Source organism: Nelumbo lutea, chromosome 4 (assembly GCF_056320005.1).
Source record: "Nelumbo lutea isolate HS-2025 chromosome 4, American lotus-T2T, whole genome shotgun sequence".
NCBI classification, from domain to species: Eukaryota; Viridiplantae; Streptophyta; class Magnoliopsida; order Proteales; family Nelumbonaceae; genus Nelumbo; species Nelumbo lutea.
The window spans coordinates 2,277,202-2,299,348 of record NC_142687.1 but is presented as its reverse complement, the minus strand read 5'-3'; the positions used below and the strand labels follow the sequence as shown (position 1 = coordinate 2,299,348).

Genomic DNA, 22,147 nt, shown 5'->3' with positions numbered 1-22,147 from the left:
AAGTGTGATAAATAAGAATTGTTTTTATCAATGATGAAAATGGCTAAAAACACCCAAAAAATGAAAAAAGAGAATTAAAATCTAACCCTTGACCCACCGGCAAGGCAAAAGGTTCAGCAGTTCAACCAGCCAGGTCACTGAATCATTGACTTGGTCAACAGTTTTTGATGTAAGAAGTTTAGTGATGAAATGGACCTGGAATTCTGGCTGGGTGATGGATCAATCAGTCTGACTGTCCATTTCAACCATAGATTGAAAACACTGGACTAACTACTGTCTCTTCTTCATGGACTTAGAATAGTCAATCTTTTTGGATTCTAAGACTCATCATAAGGGAATCTAACATTGTGATCGAACGAATTAAGGGTGGGAAAGATGGTGTGGTCTTTGGTGGTTATGACTTATACCATCAAATTGGGCAAGCATAATCCATGTAGCTAAGTTCGTAGTCTGCAAACTCTTTAGCTGTAAAAAATGGCCGAGGTTAGAGTGATTTTTTCTGGGACCTTTTTCTTTGACAGTACAATAATATCTTTTTGGACATTTTTTTATTAGGAAGCCCTTTTAAGTGACTGGGATGCCTTGATTGCTTCTTGTGTGGTTTGGGGTTCTATACATAAGATATATGTGTTTTCATTGTTAGACAGTTTTGTATGCCCTTAGCTTCAATCAAAATGATGCTTTATGAATTTATTGTAAATGAATAAAAGTGCATATTTGATTCATGTTCCCTTGGTATGTTTCTGTGTAATACCCTTAAATTGGACACTTAATGAGACCAGTGTTAGTTTAGAATGTTCACAGCCAGTGGGTCGGTCTGGGGAGACCTATCCTGACAAGGCTGACACTGTGGTGCCACCAAGTCGGTTGGGGTGGTTTGTCTCAGCTACCGGGGTGAGACCCTAGGCACATACAATGTGAGATTAATTGAATCTTTGAACTGGACCAGATTTCCAACATTGCCCTGGACCTTGGAGATTGATGGGCAAAACTGGAAAGTTACACCCGACCCTAGACTCGATTATGATACTGCACTAGGTGTCGGATTAGGCTGTCTTTGATGTACCAATCAGTGGGATCCTTAGCGGGGGTCAAAACCTGGGTATGTTGGGACAGTTTAAGAATTCATCTGAGCGGGTGATCATAGTGACAGGATCAACCCCTTTGTCGGACAAAGGTAATGATCGGGGATGCACTCTCACTGATGGAAACCAAGACTGCCGGCAGCCGATTTCAATCGTTGAGATTTGTTTTGCAAAATATATTTTATATGAGATATAAAAGTATATATATTATGGTTTCGAAATGTTTGCAAAAGGTTTTAATTCCCGAGATCAATACTTGAGAGAGTGCAACACTGTTCCTTGCAGCCGAGGGAGAGGTCCTCTCTTGTCAGGCAGTGTATTGTCATTATGGGCTGAGAGGTTAAGTGTAAGGCCATTGAGGATAATACCTGATGGGCTAATCTTGCATCTGCCCACAGTCCCTGGGTGTTACAAGGTGGCTTGGCCCAGGGACCACTTAGGGTAAGTGTTGGGCCCATAGAGCCCATCTGATGGGTTTCAGGGGGTGCACTGTCCATAACAGTGTATTCGGCCAGGCCTTGTAACATAGGCTGGGCTGAACCCATGTGGCTGATGTATAGATCAATGTTTGGGTCCCACACCATACAAGGAAGCCCAACTGGGTAGCAGTTTGGAAGGCTTAATGAATACATAACCCTAAATGGGCCTTAAGCCCATTTCGAACTGGGCTAATTTGATTAGTCTTTAAGGGGCGAATTTTGAGATAAGATCAGCTGATAGGATTTGGCCCACACCCTATCCACTCGGAGAGTCCAAGATCTAAATGAGATTTATATTTGGAAACTTCCTAATTAGATTAGGAGCTGGCTGATCTAATCTGCAGATAAGATAAGGATTATCCCTTATTTTAAAGGGACTTCTAATCTAGATATGATTTGGGTTAGCAACTCCTAATGGGATTAGGAGCTGATCCCTTTAAGTCTATAAAAGGAAGAGGGGGCGGCAGCTTTTAGACACATCACAACAGACAACCAACTGTCTTGTCTTCAGAGTTGAGATCACAGAAGAGAGAATTCTGCACCCTGCGAATACTCTCTCCGCCTCCTTCCTGCAGCCGCCACCTATAGCAGTTCGATCTCCATTGCTTGGGAGAAATCAAGATTGGATCTTGATTCCAATCTTTTGGAGAAAAGATTGGTAGGAGTTGTATTCACAAGCCGTCCAGGTGATTCTTTGGAAGGATCAAGTTCTTGGGAAGAACACTGTTGATTCTGCTTCACCCTGCACTGCGCCATCTTCAGTGGGAGCAGATTTTGGATCCTATCTTGGGCGTGAACACCTCCATTGAGAGATATTGTTTCTCTGTATCAAGTATTATCTCTCTCTCATTCTTTTGGTTCAGATCTGATTCAGTTTGTGGTTCAAGAATGATCATTGAAAATATGATTTTCTAAATAGGGAATTTGATTCCCAGTTGAAGGGAAAGAAAAATTTTTGAAATTCGCCCCCTTTATTCCGCAATCCTGGGCGTCCATGTGATGGATTTCCTATCCCTTCATTCATAACTAACACAATACTGATAGGAAAAACTACCACCAAAAGTTGATCTAAAATCTTCATAAGGCTCCCTGGGCACAAGGAAAGTAATTTCCAAACCCCTCTGCATCTTATCTATGTTTGTAGTTTGTACATGAAACTCTTAATGAATTGAGGCCCCTTCTGTCACTAAAACCATTGATGAGGGGGGAACCGAAAGAAATGATGCAAGGCCCTTTCATGTATCTTTTGTGCTTCCACTAGGATATCTCCTTCTGTTCCTTAGGTATTATCCCAAGATCTTTGGCCTCTTAGAACCTAAAAAAGAATAACCTTATGGCTCCGGTGGAGAAAAACCCAAAATCGCAGATCTGGAACTGTTTCTTCCCCCACCCCCATCATGGTCTGCATCACATAAGATAGATGTGGCAGCTTAGTTGGTTGGCCCGCTTCCCTATACAGATTCAATGAATAATAAGTTTTAGGATTATTCAGAGTTTTGTTACCTTTCAGATTGTTGTGATCAATTGACAATTTAATATATGAAAACCTGCTTTTGACCCCTGCAAAGTCTACATATTGTGGAACAATGGAGATTTTTATAAGCAATGGTAATCACTCTGTTTGTTGGTAATGTGTTCCACAGCCCGGTGAAACCATCTAGGCAGCTACTTTTGTTGTTATCACCACGTTGTGTTCTACAATTTAGTTTTTAGACCATTAAAGATCTAATAACTTACAAAATCATCTACATAATGTATTTGGTTATGCTCCTAAAGTGAGGTTTTACAATTTCTGCAGTATGTTTAGCCTGTTATCTTAGAGCTTTCATTTTGTTTGTAGAGTGACCCCATGGTGGTGGTTTATGCAAAAGGAAGAGATGGAAAACTTGACGAGCTTGGTCGCACTGAAGTAGTGTTAAATTCATTAAATCCTGTCTGGATTACAAAACATACTATTACTTATCATTTTGAGATTGTGCAGAATTTGTTGTAAGTCTTAATGCTTTTGTTACCCTTGGTCATTTTATTTTTGGTGTTTTTCAATCTCTCTCTCTCTAAATGATCAATATAGCTCTTGTTTTGTTCAAGTTCACTTATCCTCTGGGTAACTACTTTTTCCCACAGGTTCTGTGTATATGATGTTGACACACAGTTTCATAATACATCAGTAAAGGTATACTTATTATGCTTTGTATCGTTATAATTCTAATGTGGTTGGAATAAGGCTTATTAAGATTGTCATAATTTCTACTGTGTTGAACATGAATCATTCTTAGTATGTATAATTTGATAGACACATAATGCATACTCAATTTTCTATTAGGTTTCTAAGTTCTAATTTACTTGTATGGATTCAAATTAGATCATAATGTTTTATACGTGTAGTTTACATATTTATGGTTGGGTGACTTGGATCTTGTTGGTTTTGACCTAGTAAGCTTGACCAGAAAGGGGTTTGTTCTGGGCCTGTTACCATCCTATATGGTTAGTTGGTACTGGGTCTGGGTAGTTTTATTCAGTTTTGTTCCTAGACTATTTCAATCAGACCCAGATCTCACCTGTTCACATGCCAAGTACTAGAGAAGAAAGAGAACTTGATACCTGGGATAAGCATTAACTCCCTTAGGTTTTCATGTGTTGAACCTTAAATTCAACTCAGCTAAGCTTTGTCCCAACTATAATACTCTTTGGACAACCAAAAATCATAATACTCATACAAGGGGCATGCTATAGAGTCCAGTATGCAGACCCTTCTTTGGTTGCCTGGTGCATGCTACACCAAAAATTGAATGAAAAACATCTTTTGATCTTGTGAGGGAAAGAAATGACTGAACTAGTCACTTGTCTACACATATACAAGGTCAAAATTTTGATTTATAATATTTATGTTTTGATTTATTATTAACTATATTGTAAAGATGTTTTATTATCTTATTTGTTTCCTGGTGCAATTTGGAAGTTGTTGATCAGATGTTTTCTGGTTCTAACTCTTTATTTGATGATATTGTTGAAGATGTTTATTTATTTTTTCTTTTTTTTTATATAGTTATTGATGTAAGGTTTTGTGTTTTCTGAGGTGCTACCTTGTCACCTTTTTGTATGCTCTCCTTTTTGTTTATATGTGTTAGAATGCTTGAGTCAGGGGTATTTTGGTCATTCTGGTGTATCTTATTGAAAGTGAAATGTCTATTGTATCTGAGTTTAAGTTATGTGTCCCATCTTCTATGAGGGACAAAATTGTCTTTCTTGTAACTCAAGTTTTATGAATAAAAGTCAAGTGGGTTGGCTAGGAGAGTGACTTTTGAACATCCTCTCTTCTAGTCTGGCCGAACACTCTTCTCCTCTCCTTCTTCTTCTTTCTCTCTTCGTTCTTCTTTCTTCTTTCTTCTTCTCTACTTTGACCTAGAATCAACTAGGGTTTATTCACATGGTATCAGAGCATTAAGGTCTTGTGTTCTTTTTCTTGCTGCTGTCTTCTTCTTGGGTTCGCCGCAAGTTTCACAGTAGGTTTCATCATCCTACAGCTGACCTGATTGAAGACTCGATAAAGGGCTGAAAAGGAGTTGCCGTTTTGAGGGCCTGGAGGTGAGAATGCCTCTGGCCGGTGTTGTGGTAGTCGTTGAAGTGGTATACTAGACCCTCTATTCAGTGTACGAAGAGGGCTGGACGTATACAGGTATGGACACTGCTGTCGTGTGTTCAGAAATGGACTGTGAATGCTGATTTTTTTTTGTGTGCTTCAAAAGTTAGTTGCTGTGGTGCTGGGTGAAATTGATACACATATCGGTCATGTTTTTTTTTTTTGTGTTTTCTTGCTCGCATGTGTTCTGAAATAAGAGTAGTAGACTATTGATGTCCACGACAGTAGTGGTGTGGTGTTGATTGTGTTGTGGTGACTGACATATCTATGATTCTAAGTTCTTAAAAGTGATCCCCTAGACCTTGTGTGTAATCAGTTCTGCAGTATGCAAGAACAAGTGTTCGATGAAATGACTGAGTATTTTCAGTAGTGGTGTGTTGGTGGTAAAGTGTTTGATGTGTTGACTGAATGATTTCAGCTTTAGAGTGTAGTGTGTAATGTGCAGTTGAAGAAAGTGGGTTGGTGGTATATAAGTGAGATAAGTCTTGTGACGAGTGTGAGATTGTGGTGTATATTCAAAGGAGAAATAATTGAGATGGCTTCAATTGTAGTTGGGAATGACAACAAAACAAGCATCATGCTTTCTGCAGATTATCTAAGTGTTCAAATGACATCCATCAAGTTGAATGGTGAGAACTATGTACCATGGGCAAAATCTGTGGAGGTATTCTTGAAGGCCAAGAGGAAAGTAAAACATGTGAGGGAGGAGAAACCTTCCTCTGATTCTCATGGGTTCAGTGATTGGGAACAAGATGATGCAAGATAATGACATGGCTTTGGAACAACATGGAACCAAAGATTAGTGTGAACTTCATGTTCCTAGATACAGCCAAAGAGATCTGAGATCATGCTAAAAAATTGTACTCTGGACAAGACAACACAACACAACTAGGGTATATCAGTTATACCAAGAGTACTTCAATTTGAAGCAATGAAGTCAAAGCTTAGAAGAGTATCATGCAAGTTTGAGGAACATCCGCAATGAGCTAAATGTGTATCACCCTCTAACATCAGATGTCCAGATCCAACAACAGCAACGTGAACAACTTGATGTGACTAGGTTTCTTGTGGGCTTGAAGGCTGAGTATGAGCCTGTCAGAGCATAGATATTGGGGGATCAGCTCTCCCCTCACTTGAAGAAGTTTTTGCCCGTCTTAAGAAGACATCCATTGAGGCGGTGGAACATTCTTCCTTCTCTGATAGATCTGGTTTGGTAGTGACTAAAGGGAGTGGCCGTGGAAGTAGAAGTGGTGGTGGCAGCAGTGGCCCTCCAAGCAACCGTGGTGGACACATGTTTAACCGGGCCAGTGGTCGGACTGGAGGCCGAGAGTCAGGGGGAGGCCGTGGAAAAGGAAGGGGTAATGCTCAGAGAAAATGTACACATTGTGGCTTAGGGGGGCACACAGTTAATTTCTGCTATGATTTGCGTGGTCCACCCAACACTTGGGCTAACCATGTTACATCTAAGAGTAGTAGCACAATTACTGAAAGCCAGCAAACTGCCCCAACCCCCTCCACACCCACTTGTGCTTCTGGGCAGGAAATGGTGAGTGTACCACGGGCAATATATGAGCAGTTCGTTCAAACATCTCAGCAAAACACAGCTACACTTGCCCATTCAGGTATGACTTCTTTAGCTTCCAAAAGCCTTCACCACTTCACTGAACCTACCGAACCATGCACGAGGAGATTGTTTCAGTCCATAGATTGCCGTTTTGAGCCTGCACACCTTACCAGCCTCCCCCTGAGCAAAAAACCCTGGTGGTTGCTCCATATACACCTCCTCAACAAGATCACCATGTAGGAAGGCATTTTTTAGGTCAAGTTGTAGGAGAGGCCAATCATACATAGTAGCCAATGAGATCAACACCCGAACTGAACCATTTTTAGCCACAGGAGAGAATGTCTCCATATAGTCCACACCATATAACTGAGAATAGCCCTTGGCCACTAACCGTGCCTTCAATCGTTCCACACTGCCATCAGGAAGATGCTTCACTGTATAGACCCATTTACACCCAACAGTGTGCTTACCAGGAGGAAGGGTGGTGAGTTCCCACATAGGATTATGTTGTAGAGCAGAGAGTTCTTCTTCCATGGCTTGCCGCCACCCTAGAGAGGTAAGGGCTTCCTGTACAGTCTTGGGAATGGGAACCGATGAGAGTAATGATATAAACTTGCAATGAGAAGCAGAAAGGTGAGCAGTGGAAACATAGTCTGAAATGGGATGAGAAGTACAAGTACGTTTACCTTTCCGCAAAGCAATAGAGAGATGAAGATCTGAGGGAGAAGGAGTTGTATCAAAGTTGTGAACTGTAGGTCTTTCAGACCTGGTTACACTGCATGTGCAGTTCGTATAGTGTTTTTGTGAACTCCTACACAGTGTAGGTGATAACCCCTAGTACTGCAATTGCAGTGTTTGTGTTTGGTTCTCTGTGAAACTGAAAATCAGCTAGTGCCTAGTTGTGGACTGTAACAGCTCTATAAGGTAGTGCACCTGTGTTTTTTGAGTACCTCTAAACCTAGAATCATGAATAAGGAAAGATTGTGGTGCACTAATTGTCAAAGGCCTCGACACACCAAAGATACTTGTTGGGATCTCCATGGGAAACCAAAGTGGGTTCAGGATTTACCTAAGAAGCAAGGCTCAGATGTAATTAGAAGACCCGGGCAACAAGGTACCAAGAAACACCACATGGCAAATATGGTTTCTCGGAAGAATCAACCCTCCACTTCTACTGTGCCTCAAACACCACATAGCCAACACAACTACTCTGGATCAGACCCAAGGGAGGATATTGTAAACTCCACCACCTCTTTTGCATCCATATCAGGCAATTCTGCCAATGCTTTCCATGTTGCCTCACACAACCTTGACTCTCCATGGATCATCGATTCTGGAGCGTCAAAACACATGACTGGTATGTCCTCTTACTTTCAAACTTATCACCCTCTTTTCGGAAGAGATAAAGTGAGACTAGCTGATGGATCATACACTTCCATAGCTGGTCAAGGAACTCTCTCTCTTCCCCTCGGCCTTACTCATTCCGATGTTCTTCATGTTCCAAAATTCCCTATGAATTTGTTCTCAGTCAGTAGTATTACAAATTCCTTGAACTGTTCTGTGACTTTTTTCCCTACCTATTGTGTGATTCAGGATCTGGCCTCGGGGAGGAAGATTGGTAGGGGTCGTATGGTTGATGGACTCTACATGCTGGAAAATACGGCTAGCCTTCATGTTACAGAGTCTATGAGTCAGTTCAAAAAAAGTAAAATGTATTTGTGGCATTGCCGTCTGGGTCATTTGTCTTTTGAAACCTTGAAATTGGTTTTCCCAGAACTGTGTAAGTCAATGTCTGTTTCTAATTTTTCCTGTCAAACGTGTCAGTTAAGCAAGCATTGTAGAACTCAATTCCCTCAAAGAAATAGTAAATTTGAGTTTCCTTTTCACATTGTGCATTCTGATGTGTGGGGCCTTGTTACTTTACCTCCTGAGAGTGGCTACAAGTACTTCATTACCTTCATTGACGATTATTCCAGATACACTTGGGTATATCCAATGCGAACCCGTGAGGAAGTACCAAAAATTATCCAAGATTTTCAGCGGATGGTATTCACCCAATTTCAGACCGAGATTCAAATATTCCAGTCAGACAATGCAAAATAGTTTTTTCATAGTGACCTCACGGAGTTCTTTGCTTCACATGGCTCTCTTCATCGGAGCTCTTGTGCCCGTACGCCACAAATGGTGTGGCTGAACGGAAGAACCGACACCTCCTTGAAGTGGCACGGGGTTTACTACTCCACATGAATGTTCCCAAACGATTTTGGCTTGAGGCTGTCCTTTGTTCTACATACCTCATTAACCGAATGCCCTCTCGTTGGTTAGAGTACAAAGCCCCACATCAGTTTCTCTTTCCTAAGGCTCCTCTTCTTTCTATCCCTCCTCGTGTTTTTGGTTGTCGGTGCTTTGTCCAAAACCTATCTCCCACCCGAGGGAAATTGGACTCTCGTGCTATCCCGTGTATATTTCTTGGTTATTCATTCTCTCAGAAAGGGTATTGTTGCTTTGATCTTGTTTCTCGGAGATTCTATGTCTCCATGGATGTTACCTTCTTTGAAGATGAGCCCTTCTTTCCTGTTTCTCCTTAGGGGGAGTGTAGGCATGAGGAGAAACTGGTTCAACTTCCTCCTCTTCCTAATCCTTCTCCTTCTCCCCCTTCTCTTCCTGATCCTCCACCTTTCCGTGTTTTTTCTTGTCGTCATAAAGGCCAACCAAGTTCAAGAGTTGTGGAGAATCCAGAAGCTGTACCTCAAGTGACATCAACTCCTTGGGGGAAGATCATACCCTCTTAGGTAACTTGACTCCCAATGATAGTCCTGACCTCCCTGTTGCTAATGATCTTGACCTTCCTATGGCTCACAGGAAAGGTGTTAGGTTGTGCACCACAAAACACCCCATTTCCAACTTTGTCTCCTATGAGAACATCTCACCTTCATTTCATGCCTTCCTTACCTCCATTGACAGTATCCCTATTCCCAAGAATGTGGCAGAAGCTCTCCCAGTACCAGAATGGACAAATGCCATGAAGGAAGAAATTGATGCTCTTCATAAGAATGGCACGTGGGAACTTGTTGATCTCCTTAAGGGTAAGGTTCCAGTTGGATGTAAATGGGTGTTCACTGTTAAGCATGGGGCTGATGGAACTGTGCAGATGTATAAAGCTCGTTTAGTGGCAAAGGGTTTTACTCAAGTATATGGAGTTGATTATGCAGAAACCTTTGCCCCTGTTGCCAAAATGAACTCTATTAGAGTACTTTTCTCTCTTGTTGCCAATCTGAATTGGGATCTACATCAGCTCGATATCAAGAATGCTTTCTTGAGTGGTGACCTTGAAGAGGAAGTTTATATGGCTCAACCCTCTGGTTTTTTGGCTCAAGGAAGTGAACACAAAGTGTGCAAGTTAAAGAAGTCTTTATATGTGCTGAAGCAATCACCAAGAGCTTGGTTTAGTAGATTTCATACTACAGTTCAGTAGAGGGGATACAAGCAATGTCAGTCAGATCACACACTGTTTGTAAAAAGGGTAGAAGGTAAAATGGCTGCCCTAATAGTATATGTGGTTGACATAATTGTTACTGGTGACTGTGATGATGAAATTCAAAGTTTGAAGAGCTTCCTTGCCACTCAGTTCGAAGTGAAAGATCTAGGACCTGCCAAATACTGACTTGGAATTGAGGTTGCCCGATCAAAAAAGGGTATCTTCATCTCCCAAAGGAAATATGTCCTAGACTTGCTTAAGGACATTGGAAAGATTGGGGTTAAACCAGCTGACTCTCCCATTGACCCCAACCATAAGTTAAGTGACAGCCAAGGTGAACCTCTTAAGGATGTGAAGCAATTTCAGAGGCTTGTAGGAAGATTGTTGTACCTCTCTATGACTCGTCCAGACATAGCATATGTTGTTGGTGTCCTCAGCTAGTTCATGCATGCACCTAGGTCCACCCATCTTGAAGTAGCAGGAGAGTACTTCGGTATCTTAAGAAGTTCCCGGGTGCTGGTTTATTATTCCAGAAACATGGACACTTGAGGGATGAAATTTACACAGATGCGGATTGGGCTGGATCTCAAAGTGACAGAAGGTCTACTAGTGGTTACTGCACCTTTGTAGGAGGGAACCTTGTTACTTGGAAGAGTAAGAAGCAAACCGTGGTAGCTAGATCCAGTGCTGAAGCTGAGTACCATGCAATGGCACATGGAGTAGCCGAAGGTATGTGGATAAAGAATCTATTGGGAGAGTTGGGTTTTCCAATTGGTAAACCCATGACTCTACTCTGTGACAACAAGGCAGCTATCAATATCGCTGCCAACCCGGTACTACATGATAGAACAAAGCACATTGAAGTTGACAAGCATTTTATCAGAGAGAAAATCATCACAGGCGAAGTATGCACTCCATACATAAGCTCTGAAGACCAACTAGCAGACTTATTTACAAAAGGGCTAGACCATTCCAGACATCAAGGTCTCTATGAAAAGTTGGGCATGATTGATATCTATGCCCCAACTTGAGGGGGAGTGTTAACAGGTGTAATATATGTACTGTTCACAGTCTTAATACCTGCAGGGGTATTTTTGTAATTCTGTAGACATATTGTTATGTACGGCCAGAATAGTATAAATGCAAAGCTTCACTCGACTGAAGCTAAGTTTTGTTGAGGCCTTAACTCAGTTGCCTCTTATTCTTCTTCCTCTTCTCCTTCTTCTTCTTTTCTTCTTCTTCTTGGCCTCCTGCTCAACAGAAGCTAAAGTATTTCTTAGGAATAGAAGTTGCAAGGTCAAAACAGGGGATCAACCTATGTCAAAGGAAATATGTTCTTGATCTACTTGAAGAAACAGGGTTGTTAGGTGCTAAACCAGCAGAGACTCCTATGGAACTCAATGCCAAGTTAGGTGTGGATGCAGGTGAAGAGTTTGATGATCCTGGAAGATACAGAAGGTTGGTGGGAAAGTTGAACTATCTGACCATTACCCGACCAGATATATCATTTGCTGCAAGTGTGGTGAGTCAGTTTATGCAACATCCTCGGGTTCCTCACTGGGAAACTGTTCTGAGAATTGTTAGATACCTAAAGGGTGCTCTAGGTCGTGGTTTGTTATACCAAAAGGGAGGAACTCTTGAGATAGTAGGGTACACAGATGTTGATTGGGCTAGCTCTATATCAGACAGGAGGGTATTGTACCTTCCTGGGTGGCAATCTTATAACTTGGAAGAGCAAGAAGCAAACAGTGGTGGCTAGCAGAGTACAGGCCTATGGCCCATACCACATGTGATGGCTGAAGAACCTACTACAGGAGATGGGTTTCTCAATTGACAAACCCATGAAACTATACTGTGATAACCAAGCTACTGTTCACATCTCATCCAATCCTATCTTCCATGAAAGAAATAAATATATTGAGGTGGATTGTCACTTTGTGAGAGAGAAAGTGATAAGTGGGGTAATAACTACATCTCATGTGAGCTCAGGAAATCAGTGGGCAGATCTCTTCACAAAAGGTTTGTCTCGGGGAAGAATAGATTACATTTGTAACAAGTTGGGACTATATGATATATACTCTCCAGCTTGAGGGTGAGTGTTAGAATGCTCGAGTCAGGGGTATTTTGGTCATTCTGGTTATCTTATTGAAAGTGAAATATCTATTGTATCTGAGTTTAAGTTATGTGTCCCATCTTCTATGAGGGACAAAATTGTCTTTCTTGTAACTCAAGTTTTATGAATAAAAGTCAAGTGGGTCGACTAGGAGAGTGACTTTTGAACATCCTCTCTTCTAGTCTGGCCGAACACTCTTCTCCTATCCTTGTTCTTCTTCTTTCTCTTTTCTTTCTTCTTTCTTCTTTCTTCTTCTCTACTTTGACCTAGAATCAACTAGGGTTTATTCACAAAATGAAATTTCTTATTAGAAAAAAAAATCATCTTTGGTAGATATGATTTGAATGGAACATGGAGAATATGTAAGCGCAATACTGAATAACTTCTTCTGGGTTCTTGCAATGGTAACTGTTGTTAATTTAGCATGTTGGTGCCTTTTTTTCTGGTGTGCAAGGCTGAAGTGATATATCCATAACTTATGCTTTCCTATTTTCTGCAGATGCTTAAGCTGGATGAGCAGCAGTTTCTTGGGGAGGCTTCTTGTGCTTTATCTGAGGTATGGCCTTCCAAGAGTTGTAGTATGTGTGTCTTACACTGTTTAAGTCATTGAACATCTTGTAGGCCCAGGAGCCATTTGGGTACATTACAGTTGGTTCAAGTACCCTGGTTAACAAGCATGCTGATTGACCCAGACCTCCAATTGATATGCCTCCTCTTGAATTTTTCTTAGCTAAAAGTTATGATCAAACGATCATGATAATTCGACTGATGACCATTCAAAACAATGGACTTTAGGTGGGTAGGGTTGAGTTGGGAATTTATTAAATTTTCAATGGGACCAAACCTAACTGAGTCCAATGTAATTGAAATTCTTCAAAATGGGTAACATATTCACAGCCTTACTTAAGTTTATCATTATATAAGAGACTTACTGGATTTGTGGTTAGAAATACCTGATTAGTGTGATTTTAGTTTCTGTCCTATTCAAGCTTGGATATAGGTCAGATAGCATGTCATATATCAGACAGAGAGACTCTGCATCATTTGAAAGTAAACCTTTGGCTGCCATACTCTTTGATTGGATAAATCTCTAACTTTGTTAATAACTCCACATTTTGTTGTCTTTTTGATGAGTCAACTCTGCCCACTTTTATAGTTAGAGATGAAAATTCAATTCAAAGCTTCTAGTTGCAAGTACAATTACTTATAGGACAAACTATGCAGCATAATTTTATTCACCTTATATCTGTTGTCAAAACCAATACATTCTGTACTTATGAGCATCTTGCACCTTTATGTTTCTTTGCAGATAGTCACTAAGCCAACTCGGTCATTGACACTAAGTCTTGTGCATAGAGAAGATTCTAGTAAGCCAAGTTGGCCCAGAAACTTAGGGGAGCTTACTATTCGGGCTGAAGAATGTTTCAGCTCAAAGAGCACAGTAGAGATTACCTTACGGTCTTTAGATCTGGAGTACAAGGATCTCTTCTCTAAATGTGTATGGACCAGACTTGTATTTATGTTATTTTTTATTGTTACACTCCCCCTGCCAGAAAAAAAAAGTAATGTAGGAATGGTTACTGATATTCAATCATCTTACACTTGTTTCAGGACCCCTTTTTAGTAATTTCAAAAGTTGTGGAGAGTGGTGGCCCCATTCCAGTTTGCAAAACAGAAGTGAAAAAGAACGATCTCAACCCAACATGGAAGCCTATATTCTTGAATTTTCAGCAAGTTGGAAGCAAGGCATAAGCAAGTCTTTAAGGAGCTAGGATTTTGTACAGAGGAAATCCGGTGTCTTTCGGTGAAGGCCCATCCCTTCCTCTCATTGTCCAAGGCATACTTTATACACTTCGGACACATGGATTCTCTGAGCTTTAGTGGCTCATTGGCATAGATTTTAGTCAAATGGCACCAATACTTATATCCATATCCATCCATTTTCTATCCCACCTCCCCACCTCTAAAAGAATGTTGGACTTCCTATTGCTTTATTATAGTGTCATTGGCTATCCAGGGAGTGGACTAACATTTGATTGTCCAATCATATGTACCACATGGCAGTGCACATCTGTGGAGATGGATGTATTAGGGTCTTTGCTCAGAAGACACTGGATTTCCTTATTCTATTACTAGATCTCATTTCTCAGTACCTTTTGTTTCATGCAGGACAATCCATTAACTATAGAGTGCTTTAATTTCAATAGCAATGGCAAACATGACTTGATTGGGTAAGTAGACACCTAGTTTCCTCTGTCTCGTTCTCTGTCTGATCCACTGGAATTTTGATTTTCCGTGTTGTGGATTGACCAGAAAAGTTCAAAAATCACTGGCAGACTTGGAAAACCTTTGGACCAGTAAGCAGGGAGAAAATTTTTTCTTACCAACTGCTGTCGGACACAATTATCACAAGGTCCTGATCATTCTGATAAGATGGTTTGCTTATCCAATTACTTATTTTCTTCAATTAAAATTTTGGTGACTTTTTGGTAACATCTCTCAGGTATTGAAGAGTCAACTATTTGTGGACAAGTTCTCAGAAAGTGTACAATATACGTTTTTGGATTATGTTGCTGGTGGATGTGAACTAAACTTCATGGTGGCCATTGATTTCACTGGTACATATTTTACCTTGGCACTTTGGGGACTAATCTATGTTCCATGCCTGAGCACTTTTACCTGTAGCTTTTATGTGTAATGTGATCTTCTATGAGGAAGCACCAATTGGAATTTTTATAGGGAGGTATTTCATGATGTCATCCTCTATGGATTTGTAGACTTTTCATGGTGACCATTGTACTTGGTTCTGTATACTGGTTGGTTTGGGAAGTATTGCTGGGTTGGACTGGATCATTAGGTTATTTATTTATTTATTTCTGTATATCAGCTAGTGTAGAACATATTTTTTTAGGCACAATGGCGAAGATAGGTGACATGCAAGTATATAGCCACTTAGGCAACCGCCTAAGTGTTGCTTAGGAAATGTATCTTTTATTTTTGTTTTTTATTTTAAAGCTCTAAATCATAAGTTAATTCCCTTGGTTTCATAGCGACTAGCAACATTCTTTGGTTAATAATCAGCAATAATCTTCATTACTAAGTATAAACCTCATATTAAAACATGGAAAATCAATATGTTTGAAAGAAAGAAATAAAGAAATAAAGAGAAACTTAGAAAATAAAAAGATAAAAAGGAGTCAAAGGTAGTGATTCAAAAGGTGTGCCTCAGGTGCACAAGCGAGGCGCATTTTAGGGTAGGTGCCTCGCCCAGGTCCTAGGTGCATGCCTGGTGCGCCTCAGCCCAGGCGTGTGCCTTTTGAAAATTTGATGTCTTTTTCCTTTTTTTTTTTGAGTCTAGCGGTTGGGCCGGAGCACTAGAGCAGAGTAGAATCCCCTATTTGGTAATGTTGTCCATTCATTCATCCTAATAAAATATCTTTTTAAAAGCAATTAAAACTATAAAATCATTATTTTTTATGTGAAAACTAAGAATTTAAGACCCAAACATGGACTTGTTTGGGCTTGCCTCAAGGAGTGTGTCAAAAAGGTGGCTCGTAGAATTAGGAATGTAATATGTCACGTTAGCTACTTGAAGTAATGTAATTGAGAAAAAAAGAGATTGTGGGCTTTATACGCTTGAAAATGCTTTATATGTTTGATTTTATTTTTAAATTCTCATTTGAATATGCTTTACATGTTATGTTTATGTATTTTAATTTTAGATAATAGTTTTTTTAAAACATTTATTTTAAAATTTAAGTTTATATTTTTATTAATATTACGTTCTATAATTTTTTGATTTTTTGGCATTTGTTTTGATTGACATTTTTTTTAATTTTTGCACCTTGCTTAAAAAGGCGTGTGCCTCACCTTGTGCTTTGCGCTTTTAAAACACTGGTCGAAGGGGTGGGGCCCTTCTTTTATCCTAGAAAAAGGAGGAAAGAATGGATCTTCCTTGTTGCTGGTGTATTGATTGGATAAAATCTTCCTTGCTTGTAGTTTGAGGTTTTTGAAGTCTTAAGGAGTTAAAGGTGGTGTCCGCCAACTTGTTTATTGATCAAACCCTAACAAACAAGAAAAAATAAATCGAAACTGTGTATGGATTATAAAAACATTATAAACCTATTAAATGAATAATTTAGTTTAACAATTTTATTTTAATATTATAATCTCATAATATATATATATATATAAAGGTATTATACGGCCGGCCCCATAGGGTTAGGATGAGGCTTAGATATGATGATTATAAGGCACCTTGTAAAACAACTAGGTGTTTGGGCAAGGTATTTGTCCATACGACCAAGTTTTCATATGCCTAGGTGCCTGATGCAGGATCTTTGTGATTCAGCACAATTCGTGCAATCAACTTAGGTGTAGATATGTAAGTCAAACAAAGAACAGAGAAAGAAAAGAGAAGAGATGGAAATAAGATGAAAACCCTAGGCAATCATACCCTCTCAACTTGGTAGTCATACCAAATTATGTAGAGAAAATTTCTTTGTTCATTAGCCAAAAAACTGTTCTTCAAATGAGCCTTACAAGCTTAATAAGAAAGAAGCTTCTAAAGGAGGAAACTTGCCCCCCCAAGTTAGCTTGCCCAACAAGCCACTTACAAAAGAAGCTAAATTAGACTAAACCTGCCCCAAACAATTACAAACATAAAGCCAAACAAAGGGAAATTACTAGACTAAGACTTGTCCCCAAACATTACCCCTAAACATGTAAATTTACAAAAATACCCTTGCTGTCTAGGAATGCAAGAAAGTCAAATAAGTCCTGTCCAGTGGCAAACTCAACCACACAAAGAGTATCTTAAGGTGGATTGATGACTCTAGGATCTTCCCAAGTTGATCCACTGCTAACCCAGCTCCCATGTGGGCCCCATGTCATCATAATAATGCCATATAAGCGTAGGAGCAGCTTTGGTTCTCTTTTGATATGCCTTAAGCTGATCCCCATCACCTAATAACATGTTTTTTAAAACCGGCCTGGAGACCAAACTGGTCAGGGGTCCGGTTACCGGGTCGAACCCGTTCTGACAAAAAATAAAAAATAAAAAAAATTAAAATCAGTCAAAACTGTTCAAGCAGTTTGAATGGTTAACCGCCTGGGTCAGTGGTTTGCTGACCAAAATCAACGGTTTTTATGGAAAATCCAATTTTGAGGAAAACTGGAACCGGTCACCTGACCGGTTCCTGGTTTTTCCGGTCTGACCGTCCAGTCTGGTCCGGTTTTGAAAACCATGCCTAATGACAACTATAGTGTAGGGGTTGGATATGGGTAAGGGTTGATCACTTGATCCTCGTTGTTTGGCCACTTGCTTCTTGCTTCCTGCCTTTTTGTTTCTTTTCCTTTCCTTATCTTTTTGGGGCCATTGGCCTGTATAGCCTTTGTATACTTTTTTTTTTCTCAAGTTATTTTCTAATTTAATACAAAAGGTAAACAATAATAATTGAGGGAGGATTGAAGGGGCCATTTTCAGAGATTCTGCTGCACGTGTACACTCGTGTTAGTATTTGAACCTGGGCCTCTGAAGGAAATCCTTTGGTTGTATCATGACCCAACCAGTTGCTTTATCAGGTGAACACAGCATGATGCTGTGTTGTACCTGGTTGCCCAGATTTTTGACAATTTGGTGCTTTTGATTGTAAAAAAAAAAAGAAGTGTTCTGAGAGAGGTCTACAAATCTGATAAATTTTCTGTCATAACAAATCTCCTTACAGGCAGAAAGGTTCAGTGCTTTGTCTTTCTATCCTGCTCAACTTCACGATTCTTCTAAATCAATTTGAGCATTTAGTATTTATTTTTGTTTTATATTCACAATTTCTCTATTGTGATCTGTAAAAAGCCTTACATGCTTTCTTTAGGCTGGCATTTGTTTATCAATAAAGTGGACATAAAATTATTGAGATTGAAATTTGAAATATTTGTGCTATCATTTCCATACTTTTTACAATGAGAACTTTGTTTTCCACCCCTTTCAAACTGTTTTGATGTAAATGGCAAGGAAAACGAAGCTATTGTAGAAGGCACACAAATACAGCTTAAATATTTCAGTCTACAAAATCCTTCATCCAGTTAACATTGAAACAAATGGAGCCAAAACAAGAAAAAATATCATGATTTAAATTATTGACATACCAGTGTTTATGAATTACTTATTTTTGGGGTGGCAAAAAAATGCCCCGACATAGCCATACCAGTGTTTATGAATTACTTTTTGTTTATCAGCTTCAAATGGAAATCCCCGTCTACCAGATTCATTGCATTATATTGACCCTTCAGGCCGGCCAAATGCTTACCAGAGAGTAAGAAATTGATCTTTATTGTTCTATATTTTTGTTGAATTTTTATTTATCAAACTAATTTAGTTGGGTGACCATATTTCTTTCACAGGCAATCTTAGAGGTTGGAGAGGTGTTGCAATTTTATGATTTGGATAAACGTTTTCCTTCCTGGGGCTTTGGAGCACGCCCTATTGATGGTCCAGTCTCTCATTGTTTTAACTTGAATGGAAGCAGTTATCAATGTGAGGTGAAAGATTAGCAAAACCAGTAGTTGTTAGCAAACTTGGATAATAAAATTTCTGTTTAGAATTCCACTGTACTAAGAAGATATGATTATATTTTTCCAGGTTGAGGGAATTCATGGGATTATGATGGCTTATACAAGTGCCCTCCACAATGTATCATTTGCTGGACCAACCCTTTTTGGGCCAGTGATCAACACTGCAGCAGCAATAGCTAGCCATTCTCTTTCTTGCAGCCAACAGAAGTACTTTGTTTTGTTGATAATCACGGTAAGAACGTGTACAGGGGCAATCTCTCTTCACATCTATGAATGTGATAGGTTATACCAAACAGGCATGAAACAGCCTCTTTCTGGGGTCTTTTTTTCTTTTCTATCTTTTATTATAAAACTTCTTAATCGAACTTTGTTTGACTTTCTCAGGATGGAGTCATAACAGATCTCCAAGAAACAAAAGATGCTCTTGTAAAGGCTTCTGATTTGCCGTTGTCAATTCTCATCGTTGGTGTTGGTGGGGCTGACTTCAAAGAAATGGAGGTGCTGTATTACCCTTACTCTCCATTGCTAAGACTGTAAAAAGGATGGAAATGATAGCACTCATTTGAAGCCAGAAATTCAATTAGGAGTCAAAACAGCATGCGAAGCCATGTCTCAGTAGTTCCATTTATTTGCTTTCTTGCCTTTTTGTTTACCCAATTTTCTCTTGGTTTGGCAGGTTTTGGATGCAGACAAAGGAGAGAGACTTGAGAGCTCTAGTGGACGAGTTGCATCACGTGATATAGTGCAGTTTGTTCCATTTCGGGATGTACAGAGTATGTAATCTTTGGCTCATAACCTGACTCTGAACAGTTTTCAACTGTTCATTCCATTTACCCTTGACAACTTTTACTGACAATACTCATTCAGAAGACCGACAGTAACCGCAGTTTCAATTGCAGGTGGAGAAATGTCAATTGTCCAATCACTTCTAGCCGAATTGCCCACACAATTCTTAACCTACATGCGTTCAAGAGGTATTCAGCCAAAGAGCTAATTATCTGTCAAAATTGTAAATAGGATTTTATAACTGTTTCCCATCCTGAATACCTCCCCTTGATTTTGCCTACCATACCGAAAACGTTTCCAGATTGCAGTGGTGCTCTTTATTTCTTTTCATTTCCTACCACTCCAGCCTCCAGATTTCTGGTTTTCAGTCTCTCTCATTTGGCTAAAAAATGGATTCCAAACATGTTTACAAGTCAAGTTTTCATCAATACAAAGCCCAATGCGGAATGGAATCAAAATATGCCATGAAATTGCAAGATTGTATTCCCATCATTACAAAGCCCAATCCGGAAAATAACCATAATCTTCCATCAAACTCCAAGAATGAATGTTCTTTAATAGGAACATTGATAAAGTGGAAGGTAATCATTCTGGTGGATGCGCATTAAAGATTATTCGATAAATTTTCTGCTTGTAGATAATTTGTGGACTGAAACTCCACACCATGAACATTTGTACTCAAATTATGGCCTCATTGGACGTTCTTTAAGTAAATTGTTTTTCTTGTTGGTTGAAAACAGAATGTTTCTCAAAACAAAATGGCTGTGTATGTGTATGTTTTTTCCCCAAATGTTTGAAAAGTGAAAATTTGTTTTTATTTCAGACAATATATTTTCTGTTTCAAAAAAAAAAGATTTGTTTTTGGAAACAAAACCATCTGATTTTCACTTCTCAGAACAAAAACAGAGTGGGAGAAAATGTATTTTTTGCTGATGTTGCAGTTCAGAAGGCAAGTTAAAACAAAACATTCAGTGTCTAACGGCCCCTTGGATGTCTATTTTTTTGGTTCGAATATGTGGCCACGGGGGTTTATGGCCTGAAAAGTAATTTATTTTGATTTGAGGGCTTCCTACCTCATCATAGGCCAATGCTGATTGAGCATTTGCATGACTTAAGTCATCAGTCATCACAGAAGCAACTATGCCATAAAGAATAGAATCAATAGATGTAAAATATATATATATATATATAGCAGGGAGACGGGATTTCCTGCACTAAACGGTAAACGGCATGATTGTGCCTTCCCCTGTTATCTTTTTTATTTTTTGAAATAAATTAAAATAAAATTGAAAAAATAAATAAGATTTAACCGCGAGAAATAAAATAGGGGAAAACCCTTACCCTACATAAGGTTGAAGAAAGCAAACCTTCTTCCATTTCAGCTCCGCAATATTTTATTCTCACTTTTGTCGTTCTCCTTTAAAGCAACATCATGGACCTAATATAGATTTATTTCCCTAATCTAAACTTTGTCCTAGTCATAAATCTAGATAGTATGGCTTGTTAGATAATAAAAACCTATTCAATGACTTCACGCAACAGCTTAAGCTTTTAGGTTGAATGGTTTCTTGGGATGGTATTAGAGTTTATTTGACCAAATGGTCTAGTATTTGGTCCTTATTACCCATTTTATAATAATTAAATTTCAATACAAGGTATGGGTGGGTCTCTGTTTTTCGTTTTTTGGGTAATTTGGTTCGGTTAGTTCGGTTTTTGGTTTCGCTTTTCAAAGTTAGAAATTCGGTTAACCGAAAAACCAAATTAACCAGAACTCATTATATAATATGTAATATATGATATACAATATGCTATATATTTATATATAATATATTACAAAGAAATTTCATAATATATATATTATATTAATTAAATTTGGTTTTTAACCAAAATTTTCAGTTTTGGTTTTCTTGTAATTTGGTTTGCATTTTTTTTATTTTGGTTTATTCAATTCGGTTTTAAACTGAATAAACTGCTCACCCCAAAGAGGGCGTGCTAGAGAATAAAAAAAAAATCAGAAACGTCACCTAACAGCTTAAGTATTTAGGTTAAACAGTTCTTTGAGATGGCTACCAAACTAAGAAAGAAGTCCTAAAAAGGGTTTCTACAGTTACTCTTTTTGGTAAGAAACAATTTCTAAAACTAATACATATCAAACGAATTCTAAAAATAGAAGAGTTTTAATTCAAAAATAAAACTAACAAAATTACCAAAAATTCTGTCACAGAATTGTGGCTACTTGGAGACCAAATCAACCCCCCACAACGTCGCACAGCACATCCCCGCTGTGTATTGAGAATAACTCCCGATGATAATCCCAGAAATGATGATGTCATCATCGGGAGATGTGCTGTGGGATGTTGTGAGGGACAACCTTGTGAGGAGCTGATTTGGACTCAGCTACTTGGCTGTCCATAAATTGGCCATAACCTACT

General features: G+C 39.1%; 1 protein-coding gene across 1 annotated transcript in view; it reads left to right on the top strand.

Moving 5' to 3' along the window:
• Positions 1–20,173, top strand: part of LOC148853358 (protein BONZAI 1-like) — a 34,178-nt gene extending 14,005 nt beyond the window's left edge. Inside the window, exons 3-16 of the mRNA XM_088985615.1 lie at positions 3,405–3,553; positions 3,689–3,737; positions 12,859–12,915; positions 13,669–13,857; positions 13,971–14,105; positions 14,529–14,590; positions 14,673–14,772; positions 14,863–14,977; positions 18,594–18,670; positions 18,759–18,896; positions 18,997–19,161; positions 19,314–19,427; positions 19,606–19,702; positions 19,829–20,173. Coding sequence (XP_088841741.1) covers positions 3,405–3,553; positions 3,689–3,737; positions 12,859–12,915; positions 13,669–13,857; positions 13,971–14,105; positions 14,529–14,590; positions 14,673–14,772; positions 14,863–14,977; positions 18,594–18,670; positions 18,759–18,896; positions 18,997–19,161; positions 19,314–19,427; positions 19,606–19,702; positions 19,829–19,923 — 1,542 coding nt within the window. The 3' untranslated portion in view covers positions 19,924–20,173. The remainder of the gene's footprint in view (positions 1–3,404; positions 3,554–3,688; positions 3,738–12,858; positions 12,916–13,668; positions 13,858–13,970; positions 14,106–14,528; positions 14,591–14,672; positions 14,773–14,862; positions 14,978–18,593; positions 18,671–18,758; positions 18,897–18,996; positions 19,162–19,313; positions 19,428–19,605; positions 19,703–19,828) is intronic.
• The last annotated feature ends 1,974 nt before the right edge of the window (positions 20,174–22,147 follow it).